Source organism: Oncorhynchus nerka, unplaced genomic scaffold (assembly GCF_034236695.1).
Source record: "Oncorhynchus nerka isolate Pitt River unplaced genomic scaffold, Oner_Uvic_2.0 unplaced_scaffold_1533, whole genome shotgun sequence".
NCBI classification, from domain to species: Eukaryota; Metazoa; Chordata; class Actinopteri; order Salmoniformes; family Salmonidae; genus Oncorhynchus; species Oncorhynchus nerka.
In genome coordinates this window covers 1-27500 of record NW_027039781.1, presented here as the reverse complement: position 1 = coordinate 27500, position 27500 = coordinate 1, and the positions used below count along the sequence as shown (strand labels likewise).

The 27500-nt window shown below is 44.8% G+C and overlaps 1 protein-coding gene across 1 annotated transcript in view; it reads right to left on the bottom strand.

The window, feature by feature from the left end:
• Nucleotides 1-26814, bottom strand: part of LOC115124218 (probable E3 ubiquitin-protein ligase HERC1) — a gene marked incomplete at both ends in the record, with an annotated part of 96567 nt that extends 69753 nt beyond the window's left edge. The window contains 9 exon segments of the mRNA XM_065015299.1: nt 1836-1887; nt 3923-4037; nt 5382-5622; nt 8903-9013; nt 11576-11747; nt 17289-17409; nt 18296-18410; nt 20129-20302; nt 26594-26814. Coding sequence (XP_064871371.1) covers nt 1836-1887; nt 3923-4037; nt 5382-5622; nt 8903-9013; nt 11576-11747; nt 17289-17409; nt 18296-18410; nt 20129-20302; nt 26594-26814 — 1322 coding nt within the window.
• Nucleotides 26815-27500: the final 686 nt, after the last annotated feature.

The window sequence follows — 27500 nt, the reverse complement described above, 5'->3', positions numbered from 1 at the left end:
ATCAAGTCTCCGTATAAATGCACCTGCACTGTGATAGTCTCAGAGGTCCGTTAAAAGCGCTGAGAGCATCAGGAAGAACCAGGCAGGTCCGAGATACTGTTGTGAAGAAGTTTAAAGCCGGATTTGGATACAAAAAGATTTCCCAAGCTTTAAACATCCCAAGGAGCACTGTGCAAGCGATAATATTGAAATGGAAGGAGTATCAGACCACTGCAAATCTACCAAGACCTGGCCGTCCCTCTAAACTTTCAGCTCATACAAGGAGAATACTGATCAGAGATGCAGCCAAGAGGCCCATGATCACTCTGGATGAACTGCAGAGATCTACAGCTGAGGTGGGACACTCTGTCCATAGGACAACAATCAGTCGTATATTGCACAAATCTGGCCTTTATGGAAGAGTGGCAAGAAGAAAGCCATTTCTTAAAGATATCCATAAAAAGTGTCGTTTAAAGTTTGCCACAAGCCACCTGGGAGACACACCAAACATGTGGAAGAAGGTGCTCTGGTCAGATGAAACCAAAATTGAACTTTTTGGCAACAATGCAAAACGTTATGTTTGGCGTAAAAGCAACACAGCTCATCACCCTGAACACACCATCCCCACTGTCAAACATGGTGGTGGCAGCATCATGGTTTGGGCCTGCTTTTCTTCAGCAGGGACAGGGAAGATGGTTAAAATTGATGGGAAGATGGATGGAGCCAAATACAGGACCATTCTGGAAGAAAACCTGATGGAGTCTGCAAAAGACCTGAGACTGGGACGGAGATTTGTCTTCCAACAAGACAATGATCCAAAACATAAAGCAAAATCTACAATGGAATGGTTCAAAAATAAACATATCCAGGTGTTAGAATGGCCAAGTCAAAGTCCAGACCTGAATCCAATCGAGAATATGTGGAAAGAACTGAAAACTGCTGTTCACAAATGCTCTCCATCCAACCTCACTGAGCTCGAGCTGTTTTACAAGGAGGAATGGGAAAACATTTCAGTCTCTCGATGTGCAAAACTGATAGAGACATATCCCAAGCGACTTACAGCTGTAATCGCAGCAAAAGGTGGCGCTACAAAGTATTAATTTAAAGGGGCTGAATAATTTTGCTTGCCCAATTTTTCAGTTTTTGATTTGTTAAAAAAGTTTGAAATATCCAATAAATGTCGTTCCACTTCATGATTGTGTCCCACTTGTTGTTGATTCTTCACAAAAAAATACAGTTTTATATCTTTATGTTTGAAGCCTGAAATGTGGCAAAAGGTCGCAAAGTTCAAGGGGGCCGAATACTTTCGCAAGGCACTGTAGCAGTAGTGGTTAGTAGCATCTAATGGACTTTACTGATTGTACAGACATTAGTCCTTTACCTCTCTTTTACACCGAAGCAGAGGGCTGTCACATAGCAGTAGTGGTTAGTAGCATCTAATGGACTTTACTGATTGTACAGACATTAGTCCTTTACCTCTCTTTTACACCGAAGCAGAGGGCTGTCACATAGCAGTAGTGGTTAGTAGCATCTAATGGACTTTACTGATTGTACAGACATTAGTCCTTTACCTCTCTTTTACACCGAAGCAGAGGGCTGTCACATAGCAGTAGTGGTTAGTAGCATCTAATGGACTTTACTGATTGTACAGACATTAGTCCTTTACCTCTCTTTTACACCGAAGCAGAGGGCTGTCACATAGCAGTAGTGGTTAGTAGCATCTAATGGACTTTACTGATTGTACAGACATTAGTCCTTTACCTCTCTTTTACACCGAAGCAGAGGGCTGTCACATAGCAGTAGTGGTTAGTAGCATCTAATGGACTTTACTGATTGTACAGACATTAGTCCTTTACCTCTCTTTTTCTGAGAAAATGTCAGGTCCAGATCCACGTTTCTCCTGCCACTCTGAAACAGAGGAAAAGCACTTCAGTTACATTTTAATAAAACATCATTACAATAAACATCAGGAGAACGTCTTAGTGGGAACTTTGTTTAAAACAGAACATGTCTTTACGCTGAGAGAGAGGGGGGAGACACAGAGAGACAGAGAGAGAGAGGGGGGAGACACAGAGAGACAGAGAGAGAGAGGGGGGAGACACAGAGAGACAGAGAGAGAGAGGGGGAGACAGGGAGACACAGAGAGACAGAGAGAGGGGGGAGACACAGAGAGAGAGAGGGGGAGAGACAGAGAGAGAGAGAGAGAGAGAGAGAGAGAGGGGGGAGACACATAGAGACACAGAGAGAGAGAGGGGAGACACAGAGAGACAGAGAGAGAGAGGGGGAGACACAGAGAGACAGAGAGAGAGAGGGGGAGACACAGAGAGACAGAGAGAGAGAGGGGGAGACACAGAGAGACAGAGAGAGAGAGAGGGGGAGACACAGAGAGACAGAGAGAGAGAGAGGGGGAGACACAGAGAGACAGAGAGAGAGAGGGGGGGAGACACAGAGAGAGAGAGAGGGGGAGACAGAGAGACAGAGAGAGAGAGGGGGAGACACAGAGAGAGAGAGAGAGAGGGGGAGACAGAGAGACAGAGAGAGAGAGGGGGAGACACAGAGAGACAGAGAGAGAGAGGGGGAGACACAGAGAGACAGAGAGAGAGAGAGGGGGAGACACAGAGAGACAGAGAGAGAGAGGGGGAGACACAGAGAGACAGAGAGAGAGAGGGGGAGACACAGAGAGACAGAGAGAGAGAGGGGGAGACACAGAGAGACAGAGAGAGAGGGGGAGACACAGAGAGACACAGAGAGAGAGGGGGAGACAGGGAGACACAGAGAGAGAGAGAGGGGGAGACACAGAGAGACACAGAGAGAGAGAGAGGGGGAGACACAGAGAGAGAGAGGGGAGACACAGAGAGACAGAGAGAGAGAGGGGGAGACACAGAGAGAGAGAGGGGGAAGACACAGAGAGACACAGAGAGAGAGAGGGGGAGACAGGGAGACACAGAGAGAGAGAGAGGGGGAGACACAGAGAGACACAGAGAGAGAGAGAGGGGGAGACACAGAGAGAGAGAGGGGGAGACACAGAGAGAGAGAGAGAGAGAGGGGAGGCACAGAGAGACAGAGAGAGAGAGGGGGAGACACAGAGAGACAGAGAGAGAGAGGGGGAGACACAGAGAGACACAGAGAGAGAAGGGGGAGACACAGAGAGACAGAGAGAGAGAGGGGAGACAGGGAGACACAGAGAGACAGAGAGAGAGAGGGGGAGACACAGAGAGAGAGGGGGAGACAGACAGACACAGAGAGAGAGGGGGAGACAGAGAGACACAGAGAGAGAGGGGGAGACAGAGAGACAGAGAGAGAGAGAGAGGGGGAGACACAGAGAGACACAGAGAGAGAGGGGGAGACACAGACAGACACAGAGAGAGAGGGGAGACACAGAAAGAGAGGGGGAAACAGAGAGACACAGAGAGAGAGGGGGAGACACAGAGAGAGAGGGGGAGACACAGAGAGACAGAGAGAGAGAGGGGGAGACACAGAGAGAGAGGGGGAGACAGACAGACACAGAGAGAGAGGGGGAGACAGAGAGACACAGAGAGAGAGGGGGAGACAGAGAGACAGAGAGAGAGAGAGGGGGAGACACAGAGAGACACAGAGAGAGAGGGGGAGACACAGACAGACACAGAGAGAGAGGGGGAGACACAGAAAGAGAGGGGGAAACAGAGAGACACAGAGAGAGAGGGGAGACACAGAGAGAGAGAGGGGGAGACACAGAGAGAGAGGGGGGAGACACAGAGAGAGAGGGGGAGACACAGAGAGAGAGGGGGGAAACAGAGAGACAGAGAGAGAGGGGGGAGACACAGAGAGACACAGAGAGAGAGGGGGGAGACACAGAGAGAGAGAGGGGGGAGACAGAGAGAGAAAGATAAAGAGAGAGTGATGAGAGAGAAGACAGACAGACAAAGGTAAGGCAGACCGAAGGAGGCCCAGCGTTATGACTGACCAGAGTGCATCCCTCCTCATCAGACAGGGACAGATTTGATTCGCTCCTGGACTTCATCAGCCTGTAGTTGGGACTGGACTGGACCGAACAGCTCTCTGTACTCAGACTCTCACTCCTTCATAGCAGAGGACAGAGACCACACAGACCACAGTCAGAACTACACAGACCACAGTCAGAACTACACAGACCACAGTCAGAACTACACAGACCAGACAGTCAGAACTACACAGACCAGACAGTCAGAACTACACAGACCACAGTCAGAACTACACAGACCACAGTCAGAACTACACAGACCACAGTCAGAACCACACAGACCAGACAGTCAGAACTACACAGACCATACAGTCAGAACTACACAGACCAGACAGTCAGACCAGACAGTCAGAACCACACAGACCAGACAGTCAGAACTACACAGACCAGACAGTCAGACCAGACAGTCAGAACCACACAGACCATACAGTCAGAACTACACAGACCAGACAGTCAGAACTACACAGACCAGACAGTCAGAACTACACAGACCACAGTCAGAACTACACAGACCACAGTCAGAACTACACAGACCAGACAGTCAGAACCTCACAGACCAGTCAGAACTACACAGACCATACAGCCAGAACTACACAGAACAGACCATACAGTCAGAACTACACAGACCATACAGTCAGAACTACACAGAACAGACCATACAGTCAGAACTACACAGACCACAGTCAGAACTACACAGACCACAGTCAGAACTACACAGACCACAGCCAGAACTACACAGACCACAGTCAGAACTACACAGACCATACAGTCAGAACTACACAGACCACAGCCAGAACTACACAGACCACAGTCAGAACTACACAGACCACAGTCAGAACTACACAGACCACAGCCAGAACTACACAGACCACAGCCAGAACTACACAGACCACAGTCAGAACTACACAGACCACAGTCAGAACTACACAGACCACAGCCAGAACTACACAGACCACAGTCAGAACTACACAGACCATACAGTCAGAACTACACAGACCACAGCCAGAACTACACAGACCACAGTCAGAACTACACAGACCATACAGCCGGAACTACACAGACCATACAGCCAGAACTACACAGACCAGACAGTCAGAACTACACAGACCACAGTCAGAACTGCACAGACCACACAGTCAGACCATACAGTCAGAACTACACAGACCACAGTCAGAACTACACAGACCATACAGTCAGAACTACACAGACCATACAGCCAGAACTACACAGACCATACAGCCAGAACCACACAGACCACAGTCAGAACTACACAGACCATACAGTCAGAACTACACAGAACAGACCATACAGTCAGAACTACACGGACCACAGTCAGAACTACACAGACCACAGTCAGAACTACACAGACCATACAGCCAGAACTACACAGACCAGACAGTCATAGAAGTTGTGTTGTTCTGACCTGGTCATGAAGCCCGTCCCGTCCTGCTGTCCCAGTCCGGCTGACTGGAAGCTGCCGTGTCCCTCGTCCTGGTGCTCCATCCCCAGTTCCCCCAGTACAGGGCTGACCCCCAGCACCAGCAGAGCACAGCGGTGGACCACAGAGTTACAGGCGGCTGTGTACAGGTCCTGTCCCTCAGGCAGCCCCGTACAGCCGTCTCTCCCGTGATGCTCCTCCTGGGATGTCGAGGCCTCCGTCTCCCCTGGTAACAATAACACACTGTTAGTATAGAAAGGGTCATTTCACTGGAGGAGAAAAGGAGCTTCTGCTGTCCAAAACTATCAGTCTGAAGGACGATGAATATTTAGAGTGGTTTGTAGCAAGCATATATAATTAACAATACATGAGATATTTTCAAGTGCTTTTATAAAACCTAAACCGAAAGGTATTTTACAATAAGCAACCATACGTTACAACCATACAAAACTATACATTACAACCATACGTTACAACCATACAAAACTATACATTACAACCATACGTTACAACCATACAAAACCATACGTTACAACCATATGTTACAACCATACAAAACCATACGTTACAACCATATGTTACAACCATACGTTACAACCATATGTTACAACCATACAAAACCATATGTTACAACCATACAAAACCATATGTTACAACCATACGTTACAACCATACAAAACTATACATTACAACCATACGTTACAACCATACAAAACTATACATTACAACCATACGTTACAACCATACAAAACTATACATTACAACCATACGTTACAACCATACAAAACCATACGTTACAACCATATGTTACAACCATACAAAACCATATGTTACAACCATATGTTACAACCATACAAAACCATACGTTACAACCATACAAAACCATATGTTACAACCATACAAAACCATACGTTACAACCATATGTTACAACCATACAAAACCATACGTTACAACCATATGTTACAACCATACAAAACCATACGTTACAACCATATGTTACAACCATACAAAACCATATGTTACAACCATACAAAACCATATGTTACAACCATATGTTACAACCATACAAAACCATATGTTACAACCATACAAAACCATACAAAACCACACATTACAACCATATGTTACAACCATACAAAACCATATGTTACAACCATACAAAACCATACGTTACAACCATATGTTACAACCATACAAAACCATATGTTACAACCATATGTTACAACCATACAAAACCACACGTTACAACCATACAAAACCATATGTTACAACCATACAAAACCATACGTTACAACCATATGTTACAACCATACAAAACCATACAAAACCATATGTTACAACCATACAAAACCATACGTTACAACCATACGTTACAACCATACAAAACCATATGTTACAACCATACAAAACCATATGTTACAACCATACAAAACCATACGTTACAACCATACAAAACCATATGTTACAACCATACAAAACCATATGTTACAACCATACAAAACCATATGTTACAACCATATGTTACAACCATACAAAACCATATGTTACAACCATACAAAACCATACGTTACAACCATACAAAACCATACGTTACAACCATACAAAACCATATGTTACAACCATACAAAACCATATGTTACAACCATACAAAACCATATGTTACAACCATACAAAACCATACGTTACAACCATATGTTACAACCATACAAAACCATACGTTACAACCACACGTTACAACCATACAAAACCATATGTTACAACCATACAAAACCATATGTTACAACTATACAAAACCATACGTTACAACCATACAAAACCATATGTTACAATCATACAAAACCATATTTTACAACCATACAAAACCATATGTTACAACCATATGTTACAACCATACAAAACCATATGTTACAACCATACAAAACCATACGTTACAACCATACAAAACCATATGTTACAACCATACAAAACCATACGTTACAACCATACAAAACCATGTTACAACCATACAAAACCATATGTTACAACCATACAAAACCATATGTTACAACCATACAAAACCATACGTTACAACCATATGTTACAACCATACAAAACCATACGTTACAACCACACGTTACAACCATACAAAACCATATGTTACAACCATACAAAACCATATGTTACAACCATACAAAACCATACGTTACAACCATATGTTACAACCATACAAAACCATACGTTACAACCATACAAAACCATATGTTACAACCATACAAAACCATATGTTACAACCATACAAAACCACACATTACAACCATACAAAACCATACGTTACAACCACACGTTACAACCATACAAAACCATATGTTACAACCATACAAAACCATACGTTACAACCATACAAAACCATATGTTACAACCATACAAAACCACACATTACAACCATACAAAACCATACGTTACAACCATACAAAACCATATGTTACAACCATACAAAACCACACGTTACAACCATACAAAACCATATGTTACAACCATACAAAACCACACGTTACAACCATACAAAACCACACGTTACAACCATACAAAACCATATGTTACAACCATACAAAACCACACGTTACAACCATACAAAACCATATGTTACAACCATACAAAACCACACGTTACAACCATACAAAACCACACGTTACAACCATACAAAACCATATGTTACAACCATACAAAACCATATGTTACAACCATATGTTACAACCATACAAAACCACACGTTACAACCATACAAAACCATATGTTACAACCATACAAAACCATATGTTACAACCATATGTTACAACCATACAAAACCACACGTTACAACCATACAAAACCACACGTTACAACCATACAAAACCATATGTTACAACCATACAAAACCACACGTTACAACCATACAAAACCATATGTTACAACCATACAAAACCACACGTTACAACCATACAAAACCATATGTTACAACCATACAAAACCATATGTTACAACCATACAAAACCATATGTTACAACCATACAAAACCATATGTTACAACCATACAAAACCATATGTTACAACCATACAAAACCATATGTTACAACCATACAAAACCACACATTACAACCATATGTTACAACCATACAAAACCATACGTTACAACCATATGTTACAACCATACAAAACCATACGTTACAACCATACAAAACCACATGTTACAACCATACAAAACCATACGTTACAACCATACGTTACAACCATACAAACCATACGTTACCACCATATGTTACAACCATACAAAACCACACGTTACAACCTTCCCCACCTCCTCATAGTCACATATTATATTATACTGAAATAACCTTCCCCACCTCCTCCCCCTCCACCACAACCCCTCCTTTTTCATCTCCTCCTCCTCCACCTCCTCCTTCCCTTACCCCCCCTCCTTCCCTCCCCCTCCTTCCTCCCCCCCCTCCTTCCCTCCCCCTCCTCCTCCCCATCGTCCTCCTTCCCTTACCTCCCCCTCTGGTTCCTCCTGAGGTCAGGCCTCCCCCGGCGCTGCTGCTGGCCCTCTCTCTCTCTCGGCTCCTCGCCGCCTCCCGCGCTGAGAGGAAACATTGAAAGATTTCTGTGCCGTGCGACAGACAGACACAGAGAGACATCACACAGGGCGCTGGGTTAAAAGGGTAGCTGTGCGACGAACCACGCCGTGGCGTAGGTCAATGAGGCTCTAACCCAGGCTAGTCCTGCCAGACTACAGTAAGACTCATTCAAGGCTGTACAACCCAGGTCCCCCTGTACATTTGTCCTATCCTTTGTCCTATTCCCTGCACCTTTGTCCTATTCCCTGCACCTTTGTCCTATTCCCTGTACCTTTGTCCTATTCCCTGTACCTTTGTCCTATCCCTGTACCGTTGTCCTATTCCCTGTACCGTTGTCCTATCCTTTGTCCTATTCCCTGTACCTTTGTCCTATCCCTGTACCTTTGTCCTATTCCCTGTACCTTTGTCCTATTCCCTGTACCTTTGTCCTATTCCCTGTACCTTTGTCCTATTCCCTGTACCTTTGTCCTATTCCCTGTACATTTGTCCTATTCCCTGTACCTTTGTCCTATCCTTTGTCATATTCCCTGTACCTTTGTCCTATTCCCTGTACCTTTGTCCTATCCCTGTACCTTTGTCCTATCCCTGTACCTTTGTCCTATTCCCTGTACCTTTGTCCTATTCCCTGTACCTTTGTCCTATTCCCTGTACATTTGTCCTATTCCCTGTACCTTTGTCCTATCCCTGTACCTTTGTCCTATTCCCTGTACCTTTGTCCTATCCCTGTACCTTTGTCCTATTCCCTGTACCTTTGTCCTATTCCCTGTACCTTTGTCCTATTCCCTGTACCTTTGTCCTATTCCCTGTACCTTTGTCCTATCCCTGTACCTTTGTCCTATTCCCTGTACCTTTGTCCTATTCCCTGTACCTTTGTCCTATTCCCTGTACCTTTGTCCTATCCTTTGTCCTATTCCCTGTACCGTTGTCCTATCCCTGTACCTTTGTCCTATCCCTGTACCTTTGTCCTATTCCCTGTACCTTTGTCCTATCCTTTGTCCTATTCCCTGTACCTTTGTCCTATTCCCTGTACCTTTGTCCTATTCCCTGTACCTTTGTCCTATTCCCTGTACCTTTGTCCTATCCTTTGTCCTATCCCTTGTCCTATCCCTTGTCCTATCCCTTGTCCTATCCCTTGTCCTATCCCTTGTCCTATCCCTGTACCTTTGTCCTATCCTTTGTTCTATTCCCTGTACCTTTGTCCTATTCCCTGTACCTTTGTCCTATTCCCTGTACCTTTGTCCTATTCCCTGTACCTTTGTCCTATTCCCTGTACCTTTGGGAGCCCATTGGTCGGCTAGGTGGAGCCATAGCCCTGCTATTGATTACAGCTATTGGGTTTGAACTGGTGGCACCGTGGGGTCGGAGGTCAGGAGAAGGAGCTAGGTGCTATTTTGAACCCGTGAATACAAGTCCTCATTCCTTCTCATAATAGACCTCACAGATTTGTTTTGGAGCAAATTCCCTTGAAGTTTTTTTACAAACATAAAAAAGTAGTTAAGGACCTGTAGTCTACGCTGCTATCACATCCACATTCTTTCACTAGAAATACAACCCCCTGGTGTGCAACAGAGATCAACGTCTGATTGCGGTTGGTTTGTACTCTCCCGTTACCCGGGATCTTGATTGGCTCATTTAACTGACCATGCTTTAGACTCTATATATGGACCAAAAAGGTCACGGTAAAATCTAAACTAGCATCCATCTTCTCCCTCTCCCATGTGCTCTTGAGTGTTTAAAACATATTCAGTCAGTCATATTCAATTCAGGGAGGAAGAGGAGTCTGCTAGGTAGCAGTGTGTTCAGTGACAGTCTGCTAGGTAGCAGTGTGGTCAGTGACAGTCTGCTAGGTAGCAGTGTGTTCAGTGACAGTCTGCTAGGTAGCAGTGTGGTCAGTGACAGTCTGCTAGGTAGCAGTGTGGTCAGTGACAGTCTGCTAGGTAGCAGTGTGGTCAGTGACAGTCTGCTAGGTAGCAGTGTGGTCAGTGACAGTCTGCTAGGTAGCAGTGTGGTCAGTGACAGTCTGCTAGGTAGCAGTGTGTTCAGTGACAGTCAATTCAGTGACAGTCTGGTAGGTAGCAGTCTGTTCAGTGACAGTCTGGTAGGTAGCAGTCTGTTCAGTGACAGTCTATTCAGTGACAGTCTGGTAGGTAGCAGTGTGTTCAGTGACAGTCTGTTCAGTGACAGTCTGGTAGGTAGCAGTGTGTTCAGTGACAGTCTGGTAGGTAGCAGTGTGTTCAGTGACAGTCTGGTAGGTAGCAGTCTGTTCAGTGACAGTCTGGTAGGTAGCAGTCTGTTCAGTGACAGTCTATTCAGTGACAGTCTGGTAGGTAGCAGTGTGTTCAGTGACAGTCTGTTCAGTGACAGTCTGGTAGGTAGCAGTGTGTTCAGTGACAGTCTGGTAGGTAGCAGTGTGTTCAGTGACAGTCTATTCAGTGACAGTCTGGTAGGTAGCAGTGTGTTCAGTGACAGTCTGGTAGGTAGCAGTGTGTTCAGTGACAGTCTGGTAGGTAGCAGTGTGTTCAGTGACAGTCTGGTAGGAGTACATTCAGTGAGAGTGTTGTGTCATTGCAGTAAAGTGAACCACTCACTCCCAGCGGTCATGACTTCGTGCTCTCTCTCCTCCTCTTCCTCATCCTGCTCCTGATTCACATCCTCCCTTTCTCGGTCCGTCCTCTCTTCTAGCTCCGCCTCCTCGTCGATGGTCCTCGTGAACGAGTGCTCCTGGGGGTCCATCTCCAGCGAGTCCTGATTGTCTGAAATCTGATCGGGCACAACACCGGACACCCGTTAAAAGTGTTGTCACGATACCAGAATATCAGGTTTAGTATCACGATACCAGAATATCAGGTTTAGTATCACAATACCAGAATATCAGGTTTAGTATCACGATACCAGAATATCAGGTTTAGTATCACGATACCAGAATATCAGGTTTAGTGTCACGATACCAGAATATCAGATTTAGTATCACGATACCAGAATATCAGGTTTAGTGTCACGATACCAGAATATCAGGTTTAGTGTCACGATACCAGAATATCAGGTTTAGTGTCACGATACCAGAATATCAGGTTTAGTGTCACGATACCAGAATATCAGGTTTAGTGTCACGATACCAGAATATCAGGTTTCGTGTCACGATACCAGAATATCAGGTTTAGTGTCACGATACCAGAATATCAGGTTTAGTGTCACGATACCAGAATATCAGGTTTAGTGTCACGATACCAGAATATCAGGTTTAGTGTCACGATACCAGAATATCAGGTTTAGTGTCACGATACCAGAATATCAGGTTTAGTATCACGATACCAGAATATCAGGTTTAGTATCGCGATACCAGAATATCAGGTTTAGTATCACGATACTCGATACCGAAACAAAACCTCAACGATACCTCAGCCAAAACATTATGCGTTTTAACTTAACTTCTTGGTGACTGGGGGGCAGTATTGAGTAGCTTGGATGAATAAGGTGCCCAGAGTAAACTGCCTGCTACTCAGCCATAAAAGCTAGAATATGCATATAATTAGTATATTTGGATAGAAAACAGGACAAAAGTTTCTAAAACTGTTTGAATGATGTCTGTGAGTATAACAGAACTCATATGGCAGGCGAAAACCTGAGAAAAAAACCACCAGGAAGTGGGAAATCTGAGGTTGGTCGATTTTCAACTCAGCCCCTATTGAACACACAGTGGGATATTGGTCATGTTGCACTTCCTAAGGCTTCCACTAGATGTCAACAGTCTTTAGAAACTTGTTTGAGGCTTCTACAGTAAAGGAGGTTAGAAACTTGTTTGAGGCTTCTACAGTAAAGGAGGGGTTCTTTGAGTCATTGGTCTGGCAGAGTGCCACAGGCTCGTGACGCGGTCATGTGAGAGGTAGCTCCCGTTCCATTGCATTTTTGAAGACAATGGAATTCTCTGGTTGGAACATTATTGAAGATTTATGTTAAAAACATCCTAAAGATTGATTCTATACATCGTTTGACATGTTTCTACGGACTGTAACGGAAATGTTTTACATTTCGTCTGCTCCTAGTGAATGCGCTTCGTAACTTTGGATTTGTTTACAAAAAGCGCTAACAAAAGTAGCTATTTGGACATAAATGATGTACATTATCGAACAAATCAAACATTTATTGTGGAACGGGGATTCCTGGGAGTGCATTCTGATGAAGATCATCAAAGGTAAGTGAATATTTATAATGTTATTTCTGACTCATTTTGACTACACAATATGGCGGAAATCTTTTTTGGCTTGTTTGGTCTCTAAGCGCCGTACTCAGATGGTTGCATGGTTTGCTTTTTCCGTCAAGTTTTAAAAAAAATCTGACACAGCGGTTGCATTAACCTTTTGTGACTAGGGGGCAGTATTTTCATTTTTGGAAAAATAACGTTCCCGTAGTAAACGGGATATTTTGTCAGCACAAGATGCTAAAATATGCATATAATTGACAGCTTAGGATAGAAAACTCTAAAGTTTCCAAAACTGTAAAAATATTGTCTGTGAGTATAACAGAACTGATGTTGCAGGCGAAAGCCTGAGAAAAATCCAAACAGGAAGGGACTCTTATTTAGAAACCTCTGCGTTCCTATGCGTCCCTATTGAGCAGTGAATGGGCTATCAACCAGATTACTTTTTCTATGGCTTCCCTTATGTGTCTAGTGTCACAATACATAGTTTCAGGATTTTATTTTGAAAAATGAGCCTGAACGTCAACATTGCGTCAGTGGTCAGCTGAAGTCTCTCATAGTGTTTGGTGCATAAAGGACAAATGCGGCCATTGTTTCTCTCTCTCCTACTAAGAAGCCACCAGTCCTGGTTGATATATTATCAAGTATATATTTGAAAAACACCTTGAGGATTGATTATAAACAACGTTTGCCATGTTTCTGTCGATATTATGGAGCTAATTTGGAATTGACTGCAATTTCCGGTCGATTTCTCAGCCAAACGGAGCTATTTCGCCTACAAAAATAATATTTTGGGAAAAAAGGAACATTTGCTATCTGTCTTGATAGGATAGGATAAAGTAATCCCTCTCACCCCCCTTAAAAGATTTAGATGCACTACTGTTCCACTGGATGTCATAAGGTGAATGCACCAATTTGTAAGTCGCTCTGGATAAGAGCGTCTGCTAAATGACTTAAATGTAATGTAAATGAGTGAAAACACGAAAAGCTCATCAAAGGTAAACGATTTAATTTGATTGCTTTTCTGATCTCCGTGACCAAGTTACCTGCTGCTAGCTGGACAAAATGCTATGCTAGGCTATCAATAAACTTACACTTTGGCTGTAAAGCATATTTTGAAAATCTGAGATGACAGGGTGATTAACAAAAGGCTAAGCTGTGTCTCAATATATTTCATTTGTGATTTTCATGAATAGGAATATTTTCTAGGAATATTTATGTCCGTTGCGTTATGCTAATTTAGTGTCAGATGATGACAACGGTCCCGTTCACGGGATGGGGTGTCACTAGAGGTTAAGGAGGTTAAAGTTCCATTCATAACAGTTGTATCTTTTATCAATGTTTATTATGAGTATTTCTGTGAATTGATGTGGCTCTCTGCAAAATCACTGCATGTTTTGGAACTACTGAACATAACACGCCAATGTAAACTGAACTTTAGCGAACAAAACATACATGTATTGTGTAACATGAAGTCCTATGAGTGTCATCTGATGAAGATCATCAAAGGTTAGTGATTAATTTAATCTATATTTCTGCTTTTTGTGACTCCACTCTTTGGCTGTGTTTTTCTGTGACTTGGTGACCTAACATAATAGTTTGCGGTGCTTTCGCTGTAAAGCCTTTTTGAAATCAGACACTGTGGCTGGATTAACAAGAATTGTATATTTAAAATGGTGTAAAATACTTGTATGCTTGAGGAATTTTAATTATGAGATTTTTGTTGTTTTGAATTTGGCGCCCTGCACTTTCACTGGCTGTTGGCGAGGTGAGACGCTACCGTCCCGAATATCCCAGAGGTTAAGTCACAGAATAATACTTTTTTAACGTTGAACAATTGATAACTGGTAGAACTAAAATAACAAATATAATATATTTGAATTTCCCAATTCAAAACCATATTTTATAATTACATCTAAACTGTTTTAAAATGTAATTTCATACATATCAGGGTTCATTTGCTCATCTATGGCCACGATAGGGAGTCAAATTACTGTCATTAGACCTATGATGAATTATTCATTACAGCTAAACCATTTCATGTACTGTATGAAATGAACAGCTTAGTTCCAAAACAACATAAAAAACATTGAAGCTAATTTCTGAAGCTTCTATAAGTCTGGCTAACTTACTACTGCCCCCTTGAGAAGACAAGTAGCCTGGCTAGCTTACTACTGCCCCCTTGAGAAGACAAGTAGCCTGGCTAGCTTACTACTGCCCCCTTGAGAAGACAAGTAGCCTGGCTAGCTTACTACTGCCCCCTTGAGAAGACAAGTAGTCTGGCTAACTTACTACTGCCCCCTTGAGAAGACAAGTAGCCTGGCTAGCTTACTACTGCCCCCTTGAGAAGACAAGTAGTCAGGCTAGCTTACTACTGCCCCCTTGAGAAGACAAGTAGCCTGGCTAACTTACTACTGCCCCCTTGAGAAGACAAGTAGTCTGGCTAGCTTACTACTGCCCCCTTGAGAAGACAAGTAGCCTGGCTAGCTTACTACTGCCCCCTTGAGAAGACAAGTAGCCTGGCTAGCTTACTACTGCCCCCTTGAGAAGACACATAGCCTGGCTAGCTTACTACTGCCCCCTTGAGAAGACAAGTAGCCTGGCTAGCTTACTACTGCCCCCTTGAGAAGACAAGTAGTCTGGCTAACTTACTACTGCCCCCTTGAGAAGACAAGTAGCCTGGCTAGCTTACTACTGCCCCCTTGAGAAGACAAGTAGTCTGGCTAGCTTACTACTGCCCCCTTGAGAAGACAAGTAGCCTGGCTAACTTACTACTGCCCCCTTGAGAAGACAAGTAGTCTGGCTAGCTTACTACTGCCCCCTTGAGAAGACAAGTAGCCTGGCTAGCTTACTACTGCCCCCTTGAGAAGACAAGTAGCCTGGCTAGCTTACTACTGCCCCCTTGAGAAGACACATAGCCTGGCTAGCTTACTACTGCCCCCTTGAGAAGACAAGTAGCCTGGCTAGCTTACTACTGCCCCCTTGAGAAGACAAGTAGCCTGGCTAGCTTACTACTGCCCCCTTGAGAAGACAAGTAGCCTGGCTAGCTTACTACTGCCCCCTAGAGAAGACAAGTAGCCTGGCTAGCTTACTACTGCCCCCTTGAGAAGAAAAGTAGCCTGGCTAGCTTACAACTGCCCCCTAGAGAAGACAAGTAGCCTGGCTAGCTTACTACTGCCCCCTTGAGAAGACAAGTAGCCTGGCTAGCTTACTACTGCCCCCTAGAGAAGACAAGTAGCCTGGCTAGCTTACTACTGCCCCATTGAGAAGAAAAGTAGCCTGGCTAGCTTACAACTGCCCCCTAGAGAAGACAAGTAGCCTGGCTAGCTTACTACTGCCCCCTTGAGAAGACAAGTAGCCTGGCTAGCTTACTACTGCCCCCTTGAGAAGACAAGTAGCCTGGCTAGCTTACTACTGCCCCCCACGTTAATATAGACCAAACAATCTGATCAGGCACAGGACAGGACACCCGTTAATATAGACCAAACAATCTGATCAGGCACAGGGCAGGACACCCGTTAATATAGACCAAACAATCTGATCAGTGCCAAGTACAGGTCTTTGTGACAAACTATCACAAGGAGACACTAGTGGCATGTTGCACACTGCTAGCATGCTAGTACATACCATAGACCTTTAGACATTGCGCTAACGCTAGTTAGCATTGGCTCACGAAACTACCTCTAACTTTCTTCATACCGGATGCAGAGACATAAAAATAGTATCTTCAAGTTCATCTGACTCTGGGGAAGTAAAAAAATAAATCAATCCAGAAGTATCTCTTTAAATTGAAATGAGGACCGTGGGGGTTAGAGGTCAAAGGACTTCATTCTGAAAAGCACCAGCGAAGCAGTTGCCGTAAGTGTCTCTAGGATGTAGAGGGGTTTAAGGGTTGATGTGGGAATAAGACAGCAGACCCTGACGTGGGACTGGAAGGATGTTTCAGGGACCAACGGACCAGTTACCCGAAAGAAGAGCCGAGTCACTTACCCTCCTCTTTAAGGGTTGATGTGGGAATAAGACAGCAGACCTTGACGTGGGACTGGAAGGATGTTTCAGGGACCAACGGACCAGTTACCCGAAAGAAGAGCCGGGTCACTTACCCTCCTCTCGCGGGAAGACGAGCGTGTCTGGACAACGTTCATGTTCTTGCAGGCCAGCAGGCGGTTCCGGACCTTGTAGACACAACGGTAGACCTCAGCCAGCATCTTACAAGGCTGGTACCTGGTTGGAAACACAGAGACACACTGACTGGTGAACCCAGCCTGCCACATGAAATAGACAAGGCATGTAGTATCAAATGACACCACATAGGGTGCCAGACTCGTACTGACCCTGGTCTAAAGTAGTGCACTATGTAGGGAATAGGGTGCCAGAGTCCTACTGACCCTGGTCTAAAGTAGTGCACTATGTAGGGAATAGGGTGCCAGAGTCCTACTGACCCTGGTCTAAAGTAGTGCACTATGTAGGGAATAGGGTGCCAGAGTCCTACTGACCTTGGTCTAAAGTAGTGCACTAGGTAGGGAATAGGGTGCCAGAGTCCTACTGACCCTGGTCTAAAGTAGTGCACTAGGTAGGGAATAGGGTGCCAGAGTCCTACTGACCCTGGTCTAAAGTAGTGCACTATGTAGGGAATAGGGTGCCAGAGTCCTACTTACCCTGGTCTAAAGTAGTGCACTATGTAGGGAATAGGGTTCCAGAGTCCTACTGACCTTGGTCTAAAGTAGTGCACTATGTAGGGAATAGGGTATAGTGAATAGGGCTCTGGTCTATAGTAGTACCACTATATAGGGAATAGGGCACTGGTCTATAGTAGTACCACTATATAGGGAATAGGGCTCTGGTCTATAGTAGTACCACTATATAGGGAATAGGGCTCTGGTCTATAGTAGTGCCACTATATAGGGAATAAGGCTCTGGTCTATAGGGGTACCACTATATAGGGAATAGGGCTCTGGTCTATAGTAGTACCACTATATAGGGAATAGGGCTCTGGTCTATAGTAGTACCACTATATAGGGAATAGGGCTCTGGTCTATAGTAGTATACTATATAGGGAATAGGGCGCCATTGGGAAGGCAGAACCATGATGGGTGTGCAGTAGAATTACCTGCCCTCTCCACAGGCTTGGCCCAGCAGGCCGGTGTGCTTCAGCAGAGCAGCCAGGACAAACCTGGACACGGTGTCCAATAAGGTCTCATTACAGAGAGAGGCGTTGTCCCAGTCTGGAACACAAACACATGGACATCACTACATATCACAGCAGCAATTAATACTCTGCTTATTCTACACTACTAATCTGTCATGAAAGAAAGATGGATGCCCACACACTGCTGGATGCTCCATTACACTGAATGAACTGAAAAGAAACTGAATAGACTGATTCAACTGTGGGAGCATTTAGCAGAGAGCAGGCATCACTCAATACACCGTGGGAACATTTAGCAGAGAGCGGGCATCACTCAATAAACAGAGCAGGCATCACTCAATACACTGTGGGAGCATTTAGCAGAGAGCAGGCATCCCTCAATAAACTGTGGGAGAATTCAACAGAGAGCAGGCATCACTCAATAGACTGATTCAACTGTGGGAGCATTTAACAGAGAGCGGGCATCACTCAATAAACTGTGGGAGAATTCAACAGAGAGCAGGCATCACTCAATAAAATGTGGGAGCATTTAGCAGAGAGCAGGCATCACTCAATAAACTGAATAAACTGTGGGAGAATTCAACAGAGAGCAGGCATCACTCAATAAAATGTGGGAGCATTTAGCAGAGAGCAGGCATCACTCAATAAACTGAATAAACTGTGGGAGCATTCAACAGAGAGCGGGCATCACTCAATAAACTGAATAAACTGTGGGAGCATTTAGCAGAGAGCAGGCATCACTCAATAGACTGATTCAACTGTGGGAGCGTTTAGCAGAGAGCGGGCATCACTCAATAAAATGTGGGAGCAGTTAGCAGAGAGCGGGCATCACTCAATAAACAGAGCAGGCATCACTCAATAAACTGTGGGAACATTTAACAGAGAGCGGGCATCACTTAATAAACTGTGGGAGCATTTAACAGAGAGCAGGCATCACTCAATAAACTGTGGGAGCATTTAACAGAGAGCAGGCATCACTCAATAAACTGTGGGAGCATTTAACAGAGAGCAGGCATCACTCAATAAACTGTGGGAGCATTTAACAGAGAGCAGGCATCACTCAATAAAATGTGGGAGCATTTAACAGAGAGCAGGCATCACTCAATAAAATGTGGGAGCATTTAGCAGAGAGCAGGCATCACTCAATAAACTGTGGGAGAATTCAACAGAGAGCAGGCATCACTCAATAGACTGATTCAACTGTGGGAGCATTTAACAGAGAGCGGGCATCACTCAATAAACTGTGGGAGAATTCAACAGAGAGCAGGCATCACTCAATAAAATGTGGGAGCATTTAGCAGAGAGCAGGCATCACTCAATAAACTGAATAAACTGTGGGAGCATTCAACAGAGAGCGGGCATCACTCAATAGACTGATTCAACTGTGGGAGCGTTTAGCAGAGAGCGGGCATCACTCAATAAAATGTGGGAGCAGTTAGCAGAGAGCGGGCATCACTCAATAAACTGTGGGAGCATTCAACAGACAGCGGGCATCACTCAAACTGTGGGAGCATTTAGCAGAGAGCGGGCATCACTCAATAAACTGTGGGAGCATTCAACAGAGAGCAGGCATCACTCAAACTGTGGGAGCATTTAATAGAGAGCGGGCATCACTTAATAAACTGTGGGAGGATTCATTCATGACGTTTTTGAAACCTTGCATCTGGAAGTAACAGGATGTACGTCCACTACTGTTATACAATCCACAACCATTTCTGTCATGTATTTTTGTTTATCCAGATACACCCCCCCCTCATGTATTATAGTTCATCCAGATAACCCCCCCCCCGGTACCTTTGCTGGTGGCGTAGTCCTGCATGTTGCTCCAGAGACTGTTGGTGGGTTCCTTAGTGGAGCCCAGGGCCAGCTCCACCAGGACGCTCATGTCTGCTCTCAGAGGACAGTCAACTGGTTTCTGCTCCTCGTTACCTGAGAGGGCCTCCTCTAACAGCCAGCTGATGCAGTTATCTAAGGCACATACAAACACAGTACGGGCCAGCATCGTCAGAGAATAAATACAACAGATCAGAATGAAAAGAAATCAGATAGGAACCACTTCTAACAGTTATCTAGAGGGGGGGTCATCAGATAGGAACCACTTCTAACAGTAATCTAGAGGGGAGTCATCAGATGGGAACCACTTCTAACAGTAATCTAGAGGGGGTCATCAGATAGGAACCACTTCTAACAGTAATCTAGAGGGGGGTCATCAGATAGGAACCACTTCTAACAGTAATCTAGAGGGGGTCATCAGATAGGAACCACTTCTAACAGTAATCTAGAGGGGGGTCATCAGATAGGAACCACTTCTAACAGTAATCTAGAGGGGGTCATCAGATAGAACCACTTCTAACAGTAATCTAGAGGGGGGTCATCAGATAGGAACCACTTCTAACAGTTATCTAGAGGGGGGTCATCAGATAGGAACCACTTCTAACAGTTATCTAGAGGGGGGTCATCAGATAGGAACCACTTCTAACAGTAATCTAGAGGGGGTCATCAGATAGGAACCACTTCTAACAGTTATCTAGAAGGGGGTCATCAGATAGGAACCACTTCTAATAGTTATCTAGAAGGGGGGTCATCAGATAGGAACCACTTCTAACAGTAATCTAGAGGGGGGTCATCAGATAGGAACCACTTCTAACAGTTATCTAGAGGGGGTCATCAGATAGGAACCACTTCTAACAGTTATCTAGGGGGTCATCAGATAGGAACCACTTCTAACACTTATCTAGAGGGGGTCATCAGATAGGAACCACTTCTAACAGTTATCTAGGGGGGTCATCAGATAGGAACCACTTCTAACAGTTATCTAGAGGGGGTCATCAGATAGGAACCACTTCTAACAGTTATCTAGAGGGGGTCATCAGATAGGAACCACTTCTAACAGTTATCTAGAGGGGGTCATCAGATAGGAACCACTTCTAACAGTAATCTAGAGGGGGTCATCAGATAGGAACCACTTCTAACAGTAATCTAGAGGGGGGGGGTCATCAGATAGGAACCACTTCTAACACTTATCTAGAGGGGGTCATCAGATAGGAACCACTTCTAACAGTTATCTAGAGGGGAGTCATCAGATAGGAACCACTTCTAACAGTTATCTAGAGGGGGGGTCATCAGATAGGAACCACTTCTAACAGTTATCTAGAGGGGGGGGTCATCAGATAGGAACCACTTCTAACAGTAATCTAGAGGGGGTCATCAGATAGGAACCACTTCTAACAGTAATCTAGAGGGGTCATCAGATAGGAACCACTTCTAACAGTAATCTAGAGGGGGGGTCATCAGATAGGAACCACTTCTAACAGATATCTAGAGGGGGTCATCAGATAGGAACCACTTCTAACAGATATCTAGAGGGGGTCATCAGATAGGAACCACTTCTAACTGTTATCTAGAGGGGGTCATCAGATAGGAACCACTTCTAACAGTTATCTAGAGGGGGTCATCAGATAGGAACCACTTCTAACAGTAATCTAGAGGGGAGTCATCAGATAGGAACCACTTCTAACAGTAATCTAGAGGGGGGTCATCAGATAGGAACCACTTCTAACAGTAATCTAGAGGGGGGTCATCAGATAGGAACCACTTCTAACAGTTATCTAGAGGGGGGTATTCAGATAGGAACCACTTCTAACAGATATCTAGAGGGGGTCATCAGATAGGAACCACTTCTAACAGATATCTAGAGGGGGTCATCAGATAGAACCACTTCTAACAGTTATCTAGAGGGGGGTCATCAGATAGGAACCACTTCAAACAGTTATCTAGACGGGGGGTCATCAGATAGGAACCACGTCTAACAGTTATCTAGAGGGGGGTCATCAGATAGGAACCACTTCTAACAGTTATCTAGAGGGGGGTCATCAGATAGGAACCACTTCTAACAGTTATCTAGAGGGGGGTCATCAGATAGGAACCACTTCTAACAGTAATCTAGAGGGGAGTCATCAGATAGGAACCACATCTAACAGTTATCTAGAGGGGGGTCATCAGATAGGAACCACTTCTAATAGTTATCTAGAAGGGGGTCATCAGATAGGAACCACTTCTAACAGTTATCTAGAGGGGGGTCATCAGATAGGAACCACTTCTAACAGTAATCTAGAGGGGGTCATCAGATAGGAACCACATCTAACAGTTATCTAGAAGGGGGGTCATCAGATAGGAACCACTTCTAACAGTTATCTAGAGGGGGTCATCAGATAGGAACCACTTCTAACAGTAATCTAGAGGGGGGTCATCAGATAGGAACCACTTCTAACAGTAATCTAGAGGGGGTCATCAGATAGGAACCACTTCTAACAGTAATCTAGAGGGGGTCATCAGATAGGAACCACTTCTAACAGTAATCTAGAGGGGGGTCATCAGATAGGAACCACTCTAACAGTTATCTAGAGGGGGTCATCAGATAGGAACCACTTCTAATAGTTATCTAGAGGGGGTCATCAGATAGGAACCACTTCTAACAGTAATCTAGAGGGGGGATCATCAGATAGGAACCACTTCTAACAGTAATCTAGAGGGGGGTCATCAGATAGGAACCACTTCTAACAGTTATCTAGAGGGGGGTCATCAGATAGGAACCACTTCTAACAGTAATCTAGAGGGGGGTCATCAGATAGGAACCACTTCTAACAGTTATCTAGAGGGGGGGATAGGAACCACTTCTAACAGTAATCTAGAGGGGGTCAATAGGAACCACTTCTAACAGTAATCTAGAGGGGGGTCATCAGATAGGAACCACTTCTAACAGTTATCTAGAGGGGGGTATTCAGATAGGAACCACTTCTAACAGATATCTAGAGGGGGGTCATCAGATAGGAACCACTTCTAACAGATATCTAGAGGGGGGTCATCAGATAGGAACCACTTCTAACAGTTATCTAGAGGGGGGTCATCAGATAGGAACCACTTCAAACAGTTATCTAGACGGGGGGTCATCAGATAGGAACCACTTCTAACAGTTATCTAGAGGGGGTCATCAGATAGGAACCACTTCTAACAGTTATCTAGAGGGGGGTCATCAGATAGGAACCACTTCTAACAGTTATCTAGAGGGGGGTCATCAGATAGGAACCACTTCTAACAGTTATCTAGAGGGGGTCATCAGATAGGAACCACTTCTAACAGTTATCTAGAGGGGGGGCAATCAGATAGGAACCACTTCTAACAGTTATCTAGAGGGGGGTCATCAGATAGGAACCACTTCTAACAGTTATCTAGAGGGGGGGGTCATCAGATAGGAACCACTTCTAACAGTTATCTAGAGGGGGTCATCAGATAGGAACCACTTCTAACAGTTATCTAGAGGGGGTCATCAGATAGGAACCACTTCTAACAGTTATCTAGAGGGGGGTCATCAGATAGGAACCACTTCTAACAGTTATCTAGAGGGGGGTCATCAGATAGGAACCACTTCTAACAGTTATCTAGAGGGGGGGGTCATCAGATAGGAACCACTTCTAACAGTTATCTAGAGAGGGGGTCATCAGATAGGAACCACTTCTAACAGTTATCTAGAGGGGGGTCATCAGATAGGAACCACTTCTAACAGTTATCTAGAGGGGGTCATCAGATAGGAACCACTTCTAACAGTTATCTAGAGGGGGGTCATCAGATAGGAACCACTTCTAACAGTTATCTAGAGGGGGGTCATCAGATAGGAACCACTTCTAACAGTTATCTAGAGGGGGGTCATCAGATAGGAACCACTTCTAACAGTTATCTAGAGGGGGGTCATCAGATAGGAACCACTTCTAACAGTTATCTAGAGGGGGGCGAATCAGATAGGAACCACTTCTAACAGTTATCTAGAGGGGGGGTCATCAGATAGGAACCACTTCTAACAGTTATCTAGAGGGGGTCATCAGATAGGAACCACTTCTAACAGTTATCTAGAGGGGGGGTCATCAGATAGGAACCACTTCTAACAGTTATCTAGAGGGGGGGGGGCAATCAGATAGGAACCACTTCTAACAGTTATCTAGAGGGGGGGGTCATCAGATAGGAACCACTTCTAACAGTTATCTAGAGGGGGGGTCATCAGATAGGAACCACTTCTAACAGTTATCTAGAGGGGGAGGGTCATCAGATAGGAACCACTTCTAACAGTTATCTAGAGGGGGGGTCATCAGATAGGAACCACTTCTAACAGTTATCTAGAGGGGGGGTCATCAGATAGGAACCACTTCTAACAGTTATCTAGAGGGGGGGGGTCATCAGATAGGAACCACTTCTAACAGTTATCTAGAGGGGAGGGGGGCAATCAGATAGGAACCACTTCTAACAGTTATCTAGAGGGGGGTCATCAGATAGGAACCACTTCTAACAGTTATCTAGAGGGGGTCATCAGATAGGAACCACTTCTAACAGTTATCTAGAGGGGGGTCTAGATAGGAACCACTTCTAATAGTTATCTAGAGGGGGTCATCAGATAGGAACCACTTCTAACAGTTATCTAGAGCGGGGGTCATGAGATAGGAACCACTTCTAATAGTTATCTAGAGGGGGTCATCAGATAGGAACCACTTCTAACAGTTATCTAGAGGGGGGTCATCAGATAGAACCACTTCTAACAGTTATCTAGAGGGGGGTCATCAGATAGGAACCACTTCTAACAGTTATCTAGAGGGGGGGTGGTCATCAGATAGGAACCACTTCTAACAGTTATCTAGAGGGGGGTCATCAGATAGGAACCACTTCTAACAGTTATCTAGAGGGGGGGGGTCATCAGATAGGAACCACTTCTAACATTTATCTAGAGGGGGGTCATCAGATAGGAACCACTTCTAACAGTTATCTAGAGGGGGTCATCAGATAGGAACCACTTCTAACAGATATCTAGAGAGGGGGTCATCAGATAGGAACCACGTCTAACAGTTATCTAGAGAGGGGGGTCATCAGATAGGAACCTCTTCTAACAGTAATCTAGAGGGGGGGTCATCAGATAGGAACCATGTCTAACAGTTATCTAGAGGGGGGTCATCAGATAGGACCACTTCTAACAGTAATCTAGAGGGGGGGTCATCAGATAGGAACCACTTCTAACAGTTATCTAGAGGGGGTCATCAGATAGGAACCACGTCTAACAGTTATCTAGAGGGGGGTCATCAGATAGGACCACTTCTAACAGTTATCTAGAGGGGGTCATCAGATAGGACCACTTCTAACAGTTATCTAGAGGGGGGTCATCAGATAGGAACCACTTCTAACAGTTATCTAGAGGGGGGTCATCAGATAGGAACCACTTCTAACAGTTATCTAGAGGGGGGTCATCAGATAGGAACCACTTCTAACAGTTATCTAGAGGGGGTCATCAGATAGGAACCACGTCTAACAGTAATCTAGAGGGGGTCATCAGATAGGAACCACTTCTAACAGTTATCTAGAGGGGGGTCATCAGATAGGAACCACTTCTAACAGTTATCTAGAGGGGGTCATCAGATAGGAACCACTTCTAACAGTTATCTAGAGGGGGGAGGGGGTCATCAGATAGGAACCACTTCTAGCAGTTATCTAGAGGGGGTCATCAGATAGGAACCACTTCTAACAGTTATCTAGAGGGGGAGTCATCAGATAGGAACCACTTCTAACAGTTATCTAGAGGGGGGGGTCATCAGATAGGAACCACTTCTAACAGTTATCTAGAGGGGGGTCATCAGATAGGAACCACTTCTAACAGTTATCTAGAGGGGGTCATCAGATAGGAACCACTTCTAACAGTTATCTAGAGGGGGTCATCAGATAGGAACCACTTCTAACAGTTATCTAGAGGGGGTCATCAGATAGGAACCACTTCTAACAGTTATCTAGAGGGGGGTCATCAGACAGGAACCACTTCTAACAGTTATCTAGAGGGGGGGTCATCAGATAGGAACCACTTCTAACAGTTATCTAGAGGGGGGTCATCAGACAGGAACCACTTCTAACAGTTATCTAGAGGGGGGGTCAGTTATTTAATTGTATTTATTTGACCTTTATTTAACTAGGCAAGTCAATAAAGAACACATTCTTATTTACAATGACGGCCAACACCGGCCAACCCCGGACGACGCTGGGACAATTGTGCGCCGCCCTATGGGACTCCCAATCACGGCCGGTTGTGATACAGCCTGGATTCGAACCAAGGTGTCTGTAGTGACGCCTCTAGCACTGAGATGCAGTGCCTTAGACCGCTGCGCCACTCAGGAGCCGAATAATGCCCTTATATAATATCTACACTATCGATCCTAACCATGCCGTGTTTCATACCTAGTTGAGGGATGTCCATCTCCAGGCCGTTGCTGAACAGGGGGTTTTCAGCCAGTAGCCTGTATCCTGTTCCTCTAGGGAGGGGGGTGCTCCCTGCAGCATGCCCCCCAGGCAGCGGCCCACCAGCAGGCCTGCAGTACGCTCCAGATCCACCAGCCACACCCAGGACTGGGCCGGCTGGGACAGGGGCTGCCCTGCAGGGTCCACAAAGTCTGGGGCTCCTGGAGACACAGAGAGAGACAGAGAGAGAGACAGATAGAGAGACAGAGAGAGAGAAAGAGAGAGAAACAGAGAGAGAGACAGAGAGAGACAGAGAGAGGGAGACAGAGAGAGACAGAGAGACAGAGAGAGAGAAAGAGAGAGAAACAGAGAGAGAGACAGAGAGAGAGAAAGAGAGAGAAACAGAGAGAGAGACAGAGAGAGACAGAGAGAGACAGAGAGAAACAGAGACAGAGACAGAGAGAGAGAAAGAGAGAGAAACAGAGAGAGAGACAGAGAGAGACAGAGAGAGACAGAGAGAAACAGAGACAGAGACAGAGAGAGACAGAGAGAGGGAGACAGAGAGAGACAGAGAGAGAAAGAGAGAGAGAGAGACAGATAGAGAGAGATGAGGCAGACATTCTGTGAGATACCCCTATTGACTAGAGTAATGGTTATGTGATGAAGCGAGTAGTACATTCAACATTGATCCTAACAATCTATGGATAGGGAGTACAACGTTATCTGCTAAAAGACAACATGATATATAACACAGCCACTAGGCTATTACCTAGATGGACAACATGATACATAACACAGCCACTAGGCTATACATAGATGGACAACATGATACATAACACAGCCACTAGGCTATACATAGGACAACATGATACATAACACAGCCACTAGGCTATACATAGATGGACAA